We start from the raw sequence: 13461 nt of genomic DNA, 5'->3' as shown, positions 1-13461 counted from the left end.
CCCCCTGCAGATTTTAAGGCTAGAAATAAAAAAAAGTAAGACCTTTAATAGGATGAAGGAAAAATGGAGTAATGGAACTTCGTACATTTTTATCACAAGAACCAGGATTATTTCTTAATAATGTACAATGTCTTATTATTAACCCCTTCTCTTCTCATGCCAAGACACAGCTATATTACTTTAAGCAATAAGAACACAATCGACTTGATTTTACCACAATTCAACTCCATGCTATCAGTCATGTCCAGTTATGTGTCTGAACTGCAAATATAATCTGAGACACCTACATAGTAGTGAAGATTTTCCTTGCAATTGCCAGAAGGCACCACAAGCATACTACATATAATTTTAAGTTGTAAAATGATTGTGCATAGCCAATAGTATTTCAATTCCCTGCTTAAATAACTTATGCTGCTCACACAGATTCTGGCAGCAAGCTTAAGTTGAAAGGGCAAGAATGAAGCTCCAAAGACACTTGAGGGAAAACTTACAGAACTACACAAATTTATTCAGTGCTTAATCTGTCCCAGGAAAAAGTCTCAAAAGCATTACATTTGGCACAGCTGGCCACAAAGCCAGAACTAACTGTTAGACTTTCTTCCAAGCTACACAGAAGATGCTATACTATTACTGGTATTACATTTGTTTCACTACTTTTCAAACAAGACACTTTCTGAGCTGTTAGAGGCTAATTCCATGCTGTAATATTAATTGGTGGAAATTAAGAAGTGTTCAGACTAGCTTTCACTTACACAGTAAGATTCTAATGATTCATAACAGCTGAACTACAGTACCTTGAGTTACTTAAACTATAGAGAACTTCTGATTATATGTGGCATAGTATCCATTGTGGCTCTGGCAAGCCATACTAATACTTTTAACCCATAAATTCTTAAACTGAAAGTATGCCATACAAGAGCTAAGCAGATGTCAAAGAAAGTTAGTTATAAAGCCAAAGATAACAAATGCTTTTTTAAACATGCTAAATGTGCAAGTCACTTGACTAGAAAGGAAAACAACAGTACTAGTTTCTTCACTTGCAGTGTAAACAGAGTTTTCTTCATGCTTTATACCAGCTCATTTGCTACCTTTGGCTAGAAAATATTATACGACAAGAATTAGCATCTAACCTAGAAGTGCTTGGTTAAGTAAACAAACAGGGGGAGGGTAAGAGTAGAAAGAGCTACTAAGTGTTTTACCTCACTGGTTAAACGAATCAGAAGAGCAGCTGCCTCTGAATATTTGCTTTGACTTTTTAAGATTTCAGCACTAAGCAGCACACAACGTTCAGCCAGAACCATGTTCCTAAAGCAAAAACAAGTGTATTAATAAATATTTATCAAAATAAACCATGGAAAACTTTTCACCTCAAATCTGACAAATTTTCTCCATATCACAAACTGATGCTGTTTATCCTTCTTAAAGTAAAATATATGGAAGTTCATCCCCTGCAAAACAACCACATATAGATTGACACATTAAGTGTCCTATCCTACTATAACAGCAGCTTGTCAAAAGTCAAAGCTAGAGAGCATTTTTGAGGGCAGTACTGTATTTATAAAAATATCAACTAAAATGATCCAACTAAATGATCTGATAAGCAAGAAGTCCAACAGTCAGAAACAAGTTGTGCTGGGTTGACCTTGGTGGGTAGCAGGTGCCCACCAAGCTGCTCTATCACATCCCCTCTCTTCAGCAAGACAGGGGGAGAAAATCAGATTAAAAAGCTCATGTGCTGAGATAAGGACAGGGAGATCACTCCCCAGTTACAGTCACAGGCTGGGGAAGATTTAGTTTATTGCCGATTAATAACAGAATAGGATAGTGATAAATAAAAACGCTAAAACACCTTCCTCTGACTCCTTCTTCCAAGGCTCAACTTCACTCCCAACTCTTCTACCTACTACCCACCCCCCACCGGGGGACTGCTAAAAGGAGTTATGGTCAGTTCGTAAGATTTCATCTCTGCTGCTCCTTCCTCCTCACTCTCTTCCCCTGCTCTGACATGGGGTCCCTCCCACAGATAACAGTTCTTCAGGAATTGCTCTAGCATAGGTCCTCTCCATGGGGTACAGCCCTTCAGGAACAGACTGCTGCAGTGTGGATTCTGCCAGGAACCCACGCTGGTGTAGGCTCTCCACAGGCCGCAGCTTCCTTCAGGACACATCCACCTGCTCTGGCCTTGGGTCCACCACAGGCTGCAGTGTGGATCCGTGCTCCACTCTGGTTCTCCATGGGCTGCAGAGGGACAACCTGCTTCACCAGAGTCTTCTCTCCCCAGGCTGCAGGGAAGCACCTCCTCCCCCTCCTTACTCATTGACCTTGGTGTCTGCAGGGCTGTTTCTCTCATTTTCTCACCTCTCTCTCACAGCTGCTGTGCAGAAATTTTTACCCTTTAAGTATGTTATCACAGAGGCACCACCAGCATTACTGACAAGCTCAGCCTTGGCCAGCAGCAGGTCCATTTTGGAGCTGGGTGAAAAGTGGCTCTGTCCAACATGGGGCCAGCTCCTGCTGTCTTCTCACAGAAGCCATCCCCACAGCCACCCCAATACCAAAATCTTACCAGTTAAATCCAATACACAAGTTTAATAAACACTCTTAAGAACAGCACAGATTCTCTTCCATGTTATCCTAGATAAACTAACATCTTACTCTTGACTAAAAGATCACAGAATGATGATGATTTTTTTCATCTGGCACTATCACTGTGCAGGGGAAGAAAGTTAAACCACCAAGTCTTTCAACTTTCATTGGATCAGTATGAAAGTAAACAACGTACTTGCAGATATCTCGATAGGTCTGAATTGCTGTTTCCATATAATGAGCAGGGTATGGCCTAGGAGCTCCAGGCTGAAGGAAAGCTGATACTGCTGCCATTTCCTACAAGACACATTCAATACTGTCACTGTAGTTTTTTCAACAAATTGTAAACCTCAACATGCTGAGGAACATGTTTCAACAGCTACTAGTTCAAGATCTTCATCTAATCAGTTGCTAGCATATAAAAGTGTACCCAAGACACCAATAAAAGGTTTAATGCAATAGCCTATTTATGTCTCTGCTTGTAATTAACCAGACAGTAGCAAGAGAAATATACACACTCACAGAAGTGTTTTCAGTTGATGGTACCCTCAACACTATGCAGAAGCACTGATTCAGTACTGCTTTACAAATCCAAGAGATAATTTCCTACTGCAGGAACAATCTTTCTGATAAAGTAGCACTACCATCTATTTTAAGATATGGACCTTTTTCCATTTTGATTAAATGAAGTTAAATTCTCAGCTTCCAAGGAGACTCTAGTAAACATGCACTCTGAAATTTTACTTCTTCCCTTACGGGGTGAAGGTAAGATAGTCTTTACTTCAGAAAAATTTTCCAATACTTGTAGGTTGCAAAAATTCATAATTAAGACCTCTACAAACCACTCATCCAGAAATTAAGATAACTTTTCAGATTATCCAAATGCAGAGCAACTGTCTATACTGCAAAAATATGCAGAAAATGTAAAGGTTTTAGATCAAGATGGGACAGTGTACAAGAATGCTTCCATAGCTCTACAAAGTAAAGTTTCAAATATTATCAAGTTAACCAGACTGAAGTCTACAAAACATAGCTTCTAAAAATTGTTAAAACAAGCTTTTTTCCCCAGTGTTCCTATTTACCTTGTTGAAAGTTATTTTAGCCACATATACCTTCAATATCAAGAGAAATTAATGAATGATTATGTATTTACAGTGAAGTTTAGCAGCGGCATACTCAAACTATATCCCTCAAGGGTCTTAAAATGGTACAATACCATATTTATAGTGACACAGTCTTGACTTCCTGGCAAGTATCTTGCCAAAGTTTAAGAGATACTATAAAATTATTTCAGACTTGTTTGAGTTATCAGACTACAAGTTTAAAGATCCATTTTGCTGGAGGTTGCATTCTAGGTATTTTCTCTTTCCATATGTCACATTTTAAGAATTAGCTCTTCAATTTTTTTTCACACCTTTATTCCTTTCATAAAGCAGATCTCTGAACACTTTTGAATTTGCTAAAGATATGCACTAAATTTGACAAGACCCTTATAAATTTGGAGGTGGAGGGAAGAGACTGCATTTTGTTACCTTATACAAATATTAGAGATTATTAGGAAAAGTTCACAGAACGTTTATGTTATGTGAAGTACCAACCAGTGCTCCAGCTGCATAAAGCATTGCCTGATCATTTAAGAAGTCTTTCTTTGCTGTATGGTAACAGCTATACGCAAGTTCATAGTGTTGCACCAAAAAGCACAAGTCTGCCATTTTCCGGATTTGAAGTTCTGGTGCTTCTGGTGGATACCTATAAATACAAATATTTAAATTCAAAGTCATAATTTTAATTATAGAGCATGTCTTGCTCTATTTAAGTCATCCCCTGTCATCTTAAATTTCTATTCACAAAGTATGAATAAAAACCGCACTGCCTCATCCTTACCCCAAAAAAAAAAGCTAAGAAAAGTGAAGCTGCTTCCTTTCTGCATGTGTAACTTGGTTTCACACCCTACTTTCCCATTAACAAGATACACTGTTCTACTAACATTCAAAGCAAGCATTCCTCTTAGCCAAGAAATACTGAAAAAAAAATACGTGGCTATCACTGAAACTGCTCAATAAGATTAACTGTTAGAGCTACACAGAGTTATATGAAAAGAAAGAAAAATAAGACTTTTGACTTCGCCTAGCTGTAGTTATTTCTCCCCATTTCTCTTGAAGGAAAAGCCACTGAAAAACTAAGCCTTATACCAAAACATTGGGCAAGTTCCTGTCCTCTGCAAGCATCAGTCTAACTTTTGGTTAGTCAAATATACATGAATCAGTTCAGTGAAGATGAAATACATTTTCATAAACACTTGTCAGTCAAACTTCGTAGGAAGCCAGCCATGCTTAGAAGTTCAATACAGAAAGCTGAAGTTAACCACATTTTGATTATGAATCCAAAGACACACAACATACAAATTTAGAACCATATGTAAGTGTCAGGGACATTAACTCTGGCTAGGTAATGTCCAAGAACTATTTAGACTTCTACAGTTAAGGCAGTTGAAGAGAATGCTTTTCATTATTATACATCCTCATTCATAGAGAAATTACAAAGCATACAGAATTAATATTCTGGTAAAATTTAAAGATCAGTTTTAGTGTAAAAAACAGGTGCAAAAAGTATGAAATTCCCCTTAATTTAGCTCTCATACTTGCAAAAGCAATATACTTAACTGTAGTAAATTACATAGTTACACAAACTAAAACACCTATGCATGGTGTTTAGCTTAAGTAAGAAAAAGCTTGTACTAATTTAAAAAAAAAAATCCCTTGCAGCAGACTATAGCTTCTTTTTCTTAGTATTACTCTTAAAAATGTACATTCTTTGTAACTTAGAAAGCTTCACTATAAATATAGCAGGAAGATGGCTCTGTAAACAGTTTATTTTATCCCCTTTTTCTTTAAGTTCTGCTACTCCTTTATTGTACACATTTAGGTATAGTACTTTTCATGATTTCTCCAATTAAAGTCTTTTACAATATTGCTGATTTAGTTCACTTCGCAGAACACCAAATAAACACAGGCTTCCCCCCCCCCCAAAAAAAAGTGTACATTTTCAGTTTAGATCTAAAGGTAAGGGCTGAAATTACTTACAGCAAACCAGAAGTATTCTTCAGTTCATTTATACTTTTCTCTGGAACCTTGCTGCCACTAAACCATTTTTTAGTAGCAGAAAACAGTGATCGACTCAAGCCCTTCCTGGATATTAACTGTAAAAAGACACTGAATTAGAGCACTACATTGCAAGAGATGTGCTAACATGAGTTAAACTAATATAAAAACACAAGCTTCATTAAGGCTTCTTAAATGCTGTTTTTTTCCATAAAACAGAAATAAACAATAAAATAACAAAGAGCACATTCCTTGAGAATGAGTCACTGATGCTGAGATAGAAGCTGCAATTCATATATTTATTCTACTTCAGACAGCTGAGGTTCACTATTGTTGCTGTAAACTGCAGACATCTCAATCTTAAGAGCTGAAACATTTGATATATGTTTGAAATCTAACAGAATATCTAATGTCTAAAATCTAGACTAAGTACATACTTCAAGAGAGAACATTCTCCCTGTCACTACCCACATAAAACATTACCACATTGTGAACACTGATTTCAAGTGTCAAGGGTACTAGTCATACCTGCAAGCAAGGTTACACAACTTTATTCTTTTAGATAATTTCCACTAATGAGGAAACTTCCACAGGGAATTACGATTCCTAAGATCTAAGGCAAACTACATCTCTTTTTAAAGATAATTTTGCAATTGTAAGATCATGCTTTTCTTACCACAACCAGGAATGTATTACTACATTCCTAATGGTAAGGCTGTTTGCTACACTTCATGTATGCACTTTTTTCATGTTTCTTCATAAAATTTTCCAAGCCTAAACATGATCAGCACATACAAACTCACAGAAGTCAATTAGGGAGAGACTGTTCCTTACAGCGTATGATACTGAGTATCAAAACCCCTCATACTTAAAACTATAAGCTGAATGGACAGTTCAGTCAAAATAAGAGTTCAGATCACTGATACATGGGTCCAAGTTTAATGCTAAATACAGTAATTTGATGGATTGACTAACATTAGTACAATCTCTCCAGCTGTTTAAGACCATATAAAAGTGAAGCACCTATAAAAGAAAGGATCTTACTGTGATGGAAATTACTTTAATTCATGTCCTGGACTAAACATGGACTTGATATTAACTATCACACTTCCAAAAAAATCCTAGCTTGAGAGAAGGCTATTCAGTTGCAAAAACTGCTGAGATCAAACCAGAATTGCATGATTTAGTGTGTCCATGCATTTCTGCCCCCGTCAAGAAGTAGCAATTTAAGTATTCAGCTTTTTTGCAGACAATGATTGATGAAAACACATTTCTTAACTTTAGTTGTGCATTCTAATGTTGAAACACAAAAAGTACATTTTGCTTCCCATGCCAGAATTGTTCAAAAGCATAAAATATTAAGATTTTAGGAGCAAGGACAGATATCCCTGATAACAGTTCAGACAGGCTTTCACCATGAAGCCACCTTGCACTGAGGCTCTGTTGATACAAACTGGTTTTTGTTTTCTTTTAAAAGATAAATTGAGCAAAAATGGTAACTTCAGCTATTTCTCTTAAATTTACTTTAGTTTTCAATAGGATCATTGAATCATTAGATGCAGAAAGTAGTAATAATTTCAAAATATATTTTTGGATAACTGGATTTATACCCCAACTGTTCTTTCTTATTACAGCAGATTTAAGAGTAAACTGACCTGATCATTAAGTTGCCGAATTGTCTTCTCTATATGTGGCAAAAGTCCCCTAAATGTGAATTCCTGTATGAACTGTCTAATTCGATCGTGATCTGTGAGTGTTAAACAAGCACCATGAGGTGTTCCAGAACTTGATTTCTTTGAATCTTGCAATGATGCAGTAGCCTTCATGTAATCAGTGCTATCCAAACTGCCGCTGGGATGATCCAGTTGAAGGGGGTGAGTCTTAAAGTTATTTGACAGGCCATCTATTGAAAGATTGAAACAAAAACCCCAGTAAGTATAAAGTTAATTAAACATTTTTGGTTTTAAATGTCATTTTTATTAACCTAAAGTTCTCCTTACTCAGAACTCTATTAAACAAAGCTATTCACCAATTATTTTGCACTACAGATCAATGCTGAGCAGACAGCAGCAAAGCACTACCTGACATCCCTCTTGACATTCTTCAGAAGGCTCAGGGAATCTCAGGAGCTACAACATGGCTAAGTACATATATTTTTGATTTTCAACTACAGTGCAAAGAATCCCCAAGTATGCTGACTAGTATCAACAACAGCAAAGGAAAGCTTAAAACATTAACATCAAATATTCATGAAAAGTTGGAAATGCAGCAATTTCTACAATGGCTCCATTGGATCCATTCACTCTTTACTGTTTATGTTTTCAGGCTAAAAAAAAAACAAGCTCATTTTCCATGCCCTTACAAGCAATCATGACATAAAACAACCTACTCTGAAGTCCTCTTAGTTCAGTGAGAAGGGCTGCTGACCACTATGGCACCTAGCTATCCAAACTAGACCGAGAAATCATTTTCCTCTAAGACTTACTTCTCTTACATAGAAAGGAAATAATAAATAAGAGAATTGGTTTGCTTTATCTGGCCCTACCTACCACTGAGCAAAGCTGAGCTGTGAAAGTAAATCCTTGATGGATTTTACTCAGGAAGTGTAAAGCTCCGTGTGTAAAGTTCAAACACCAGCTTGCAGACTACATCGGCCCTAGAAACATGCTTTGTTAGGCAACTGCAGGCTCTCCTACGTGCACTAGGTCTCCTCATGCCTTTCAAGTCAGGTATGAAGGGTCTGGGCTGAGTCAGGCCAGACAGTGTGGAGTACCTCCACTTCTTCCCTATTTGATGATGCTTCTCATCTGAATCCTACATAGCTGCCTTAAAAGTTTTTAAAAGATCATGCATTAATTTGCACTCAGTTTCATTTACTGTCCTCTGTCATCCACAAGCTCAATTACAAGGCAAGTTCTTCCAGCCAACTTACAAATTAAGTCACTACTCTGTCATTTTCAGATTTAAAACCAAAAACAAGGGCAAAAACCCACCTCAGCCTCCAAGCTACAGAGCACACTAACCAGAACTTCTATTATGATGAAAACTAAACATTTAATGCTACGTTATTTTCTACTGTCAGAGTTTGCAGACAATATGCTTAATCTTCCAGAAGATGAGCCCGATACATCAATAGCCATCTCATTACAGATACATCTACCAATTACCACCAATTCAATAGATCAGCACCACAGTGTTTTTCTTTGTGGACACCAGATTACATTACCTTTGAGCATTTAGAAAATTATTACTTTGAATTCCCTAACAAATCACTCAAGTGATTAATGTCCAAGACATGATACAGCTGTATAAATGCTACCACATCAATGTTTTGATAGAAGTTATAAAAATACCTTTAATTTCACTGTCTAAGCCATCTGATATCAAGTGATCAGTATTCTTGCTTGAAATGACAGTATAAGGACAATCTTCATAGCAATCCTGCCAGAAAAAAAAAAGAAAAAGTAGTAAGAATTTTAAGAATACTACCGTACACACAAAAATCTGTCAACAGTAGTTGTTAACTTCAGTAACAGTTAACTGAATTAAGAAAGTATGTTTGTTTGTTTATATATTCATTTCTTAGGTAGTTTGTGAGGCTTTAAGAACCTGTCCTATTGCAAAGATGAAAGTTATATTCACCAAATGAAGGAAGTATCTTCTGGCTTGCTCAAGTAGCTTTACTGTCAACTAAAGCAAGCAACTCCAACTTTTACTCAGCAATGCCTGCAGCAGTGAAAATACGCTCCCTAAAGCAATTCCTAAACAAGCTCATACAAAAAAAATCATTTATGTTGGACAGTTGACATGGGACAGAAAAAAAGACATCTAATTAGTTTATGGTGGAACACTATTTACTGGTCCTCTTAGCTTACAGAATGAGATGTTTTGACTTCCCAGTGTCAGCTAGATTTGGTAAATAACTATGATTCCACAAACAAACCTTTTATTCAGATGCAATTAAAACTGCAGGCCAGTCAAAAGCAAACTCAAGAAGGAATATTTTTCACCCTGAAGTCAAAAATACAGACATTTATGGCAAACTGAACTCAAAGGTCTGAGCTAACATACACTATCATTTGCCATCTTAGCAGATGACAGACCAGACTGGACTGCAAGATGTTACCAGAAAAAAAAACACACATTCCCCCATAAAACACACCCACACTGTCTAGTGAAGTACAGAAGACCTGGCAAAAAAAAAACCAAATTTTAGGAGTGAAGAAATTTAATCAAAATGAAGGTAGGAAGTTACTATGAATAGGACATTTCTGAGGTGACTTGCTCTTGTCAGTGCATAAACCACAAGTCTATTATTTCAGTGCTCCTGTGAGTTTATTTCACACAGTCTAATATTTCAGTGCTCCTTATTGTCTAATTCAGTAGCACAGAGGGCAGGTCTTTGAGAGAGGACTCATCTTATGCCCTCACAAAAAGTCATAGCTATGTTAGAAGACTGCCTGTTAGCCTATTCTGTAGAAACACATAAATAATACTAAGGCAAAATTTAACACAACTAAACTGGGCTTTCATATGCACCTTATAAATTGCTTTTAGACTAGTACAATACCTGGTTCTGGATAGTGTTTTTCTGAAGGTACTGACTCCAAGGATCTGGTATCTGTTCATCTGTTCCTCTATTAGACACACGAGAATTTATCTTCAGCAAATAGCAACCCTGAGTTCCATACCTCTGTTTCATTTCTTCGTAAATGGAGTCAGCTCTGAAAAAATAAAACATTTACCCTGTCTTGACGTCAAAAATTCTCCTATTTTTAAAGCAGTCCTTTACACAAGACTGGAACTGAGAATCTTTGAGAATTATTTCAGCAAGCTAGCAAAGAAAGCATCTATCTCCAGAAACTAGGACTGATTCTTTTCATTTTATATGAACAAGAAGTAGATCTAAAAATAATACTTAAGGAAATCTGCCTTGGTAATAGTCAGCATACTAGTTAATGGATCCTGTTGTATATTTGATCTCAACAGAATTTATAAAAGCAAACATTTCAGTCAAAGAGTTCATCATGTAAGTTCACTGAAGGCAGAAGACCCACCTTTGTTCTTCTCCTGTGCTTACATCATGCAGTAACACATAGTATTTGAGCGTGTTTGGTATAAACCACTTGGGATATAAGTATTCACTACTATGTTGAATTCGATGTTGCTCTTGAGACAGCTTCAGAAATTGTTCCACAGGCTCTGGTTCACTAGAAGAAACTACAAGCATACCTAAATTCATGTTAAGGACATTTACCAAAAGAACCCCAGATCTGATCATATAATGAAATAAGAAGTATATAAAATAAAGTAGGTAAGTAAAATGTTTAAGCCTGTAAAACACACTACCACACAAGTATGTGCAATTAGAATCTGGCCTTAGTCTCAATAAAATAACCACTATTTAAACAGTCATTTAACTAACATCTGTAACATGAGATGGAACAGGAGTTTGCTCCAATTCTGACACTGAATCCAAGTTTAAGCCAATACATAATTGCTAATAGTTCATTTACAGTTTTAGATACAGACCAACTGTTCACATATGAAACATATAACAAACTCAACCCCAATGTACTTTAGTTTTCAACTTCCAAGGAGAGTTGGGACTTTAAGGTATCACCTGAGCAACAATAACAGACAGTGTTCATAAACATAGCAACATCTGAGCAAAAAGCAGAAGAGTTTTTACCTCAATGCAACTACACAATCATTAATAAGGAACATCCTGCTCTGGTACTTCTATACACCAAATCAAACACATTAATTCAGAGAAGCCAGAAAGCAAGTTGTACTTTAAATGTTACTAAAATTCAGAAGTCAAAGGTCAGAATCAATATTTTGCAAAGTTAATTCTGTACAAATGGTTCTCTAATAGCTACTAACATACTTGCTCCACCATACTGAAATGATAAAGTACAGCAAAGAGTTAGAAACAGAGTAGGTGTTATGAAACCTGCAACAGTATAATTATCGTAAATCTAAATAACAGCTACATCATGAAACAGTGCATATTTTTATTTTCCCTGTAGACAAGCAAATCCGGGCTAAGTTTTGGTTAAAAAAAAAGTGAAAGCAATTTAGGCATCTTTCCAGACTTCTTTCTGTCCAAAATAGCTCAAAGTTCACCAGTTTTCCAGAACACCCTCCCCAACCTCCCCCTTCCATCTGCTAGAAAAAGCTATAAAAAGCAGCAGGTGCATCCCAAACACACAAGCCTCTGTTGTTCATAAATGACAATCAACAGATACCTAAAGAGCTACAGCAGACAGTGTTTTAGAATGAGGAAGTTTAGTGTACAGGTATTAGCTCATAGTTCAGTTTGACACATAAGCAAAGTGTAATTTAAAAACATAAAAAACACTAGCCACAAAGTAAACCCCGACCCCCTTATGAAATTAAGTCTGTAGAGTTAGACATATTGAAAAAATATGTATTTCAAATCATAATGGCAAAAAGTTGTTGCAAAATTTCAAAGTCTAAGTTACATTTCTGCAGCTAGCTGTAACAGCCTTCACTGGAGAGGTCTGTAACACTCAAAGGATACATGCAACATAGTGGTTTAAGAATTCATGATCTGATGCAGGCATGGACTGAAGAAAGCACTCTCTGTAAGACTCAAACCAAGGAGTAGTAGCTGGAATATACAATAAGATAGGATGAATTAGAATATTCAGCAAAACTTCTGTTTACTCATTTATGAAAAGGAAATGTGAAAGACTACACCTAAAAGTGAAACTTGCAAACTCTGACAAGGTTTGCACGGCAGGGAAAAGGGGGAACAGTCTAAGGAGAAAGCATCTAAAATACACACAAGTGGGAGAAACAGTAACACTTTGAATCAAATCCCGTGAGACCGAATAGTATCTCAAGCACCAACTTGCTCAATATTGTAGGCTCACATGTATGCAGTCCTTGGTAACTACTCCTTACCACTCCCCTTTAAAAAACCACACATGCTTGGAAAAGAAAAAACAAATTACAATTCTTCTACCAGTCACTGAATTTGCCTCAGCTATGGGTGTAAGAATTGCCTGAGAAGCAAAATTAATTTTTGAGTATGTAGAGGAACCAAGGATTACCAAAACCCTATCCTGCCAGTCTGTCTAAAGCTTCCTGCAAGTGTTGTGACTTGGCTTGACAGTAGTCCCCTTCCTCTGCGCTGCTAAAATAAACAGTTCAGCTGTCAGCTGGCAAAGCAGAGATCCAAGAAGCTAAAAGCACAGATCTGAGTTGTGCACTCATTAATGTGCCTTATAATGTTAACATGCCACGTTCAAATGCCCTTTCACAACAGGGATTTCATTTTTCTAAGAGCAACAAATCAAGGGAAACCAAGTAAGTCTGGGTCATCTAAAGAACACACGAACTTAAAAATCTTGTCTGTTTCTTTCCGCTCCAACTATCAGTCAAGCAGTAAAGTATTACTTCTTCTTTCAAGCCTGTTTTATGCCATCTCAATTCTGCAACTCCTTCCCTTGAGTAGAAAACAGACCCCAGAGCAAAATCAGTCCACTTCCAATAGCCTGATTTCACACTGAAGTTAGCTGGAATCCAGTGTAAACTCACCTGCAAACTAGCAAATAACTAGTACAGAAAAAATGCATTAATATAAATACCTTCAGAATTTCTTTTGCTTTATATGGCCCCAAGAAAACACATTCTTTAACTCGTAATAATTTCTTATGCTTTGTAAACCTCCCTCCTGCCCCCAAACCCACCACCTCAATTTCTTAGTTGACTTTAGGAAATTGAGTTTCATTTTTATGTCAGA

At 36.7% G+C, this 13461-nt stretch overlaps 1 protein-coding gene across 8 annotated transcripts in view; it reads right to left on the bottom strand.

The window, feature by feature from the left end:
* The window catches only part of TRAPPC8 (trafficking protein particle complex subunit 8), a 55589-nt gene that overhangs the window by 31358 nt on the left and 10770 nt on the right, over positions 1 to 13461 (bottom strand). For all 8 annotated transcript variants that reach the window (XM_074820277.1, XM_074820237.1, XM_074820254.1 and 5 more), the window contains 9 exons: positions 12235 to 12324; positions 10745 to 10919; positions 10258 to 10411; positions 9041 to 9128; positions 7343 to 7590; positions 5670 to 5785; positions 4185 to 4335; positions 2783 to 2883; positions 1200 to 1305 (listed from right to left, as the gene is read on the bottom strand). In XM_074820277.1, coding sequence (XP_074676378.1) covers positions 1200 to 1305; positions 2783 to 2883; positions 4185 to 4335; positions 5670 to 5785; positions 7343 to 7590; positions 9041 to 9128; positions 10258 to 10411; positions 10745 to 10919; positions 12235 to 12324 — 1229 coding nt within the window. The remainder of the gene's footprint in view (positions 1 to 1199; positions 1306 to 2782; positions 2884 to 4184; positions 4336 to 5669; positions 5786 to 7342; positions 7591 to 9040; positions 9129 to 10257; positions 10412 to 10744; positions 10920 to 12234; positions 12325 to 13461) is intronic.

Source organism: Strix aluco, chromosome 1 (genome assembly GCF_031877795.1).
Source record: "Strix aluco isolate bStrAlu1 chromosome 1, bStrAlu1.hap1, whole genome shotgun sequence".
Classification (NCBI taxonomy): Eukaryota; Metazoa; Chordata; class Aves; order Strigiformes; family Strigidae; genus Strix; species Strix aluco.
This window is presented reverse-complemented; position numbering and strand designations above follow the sequence as displayed.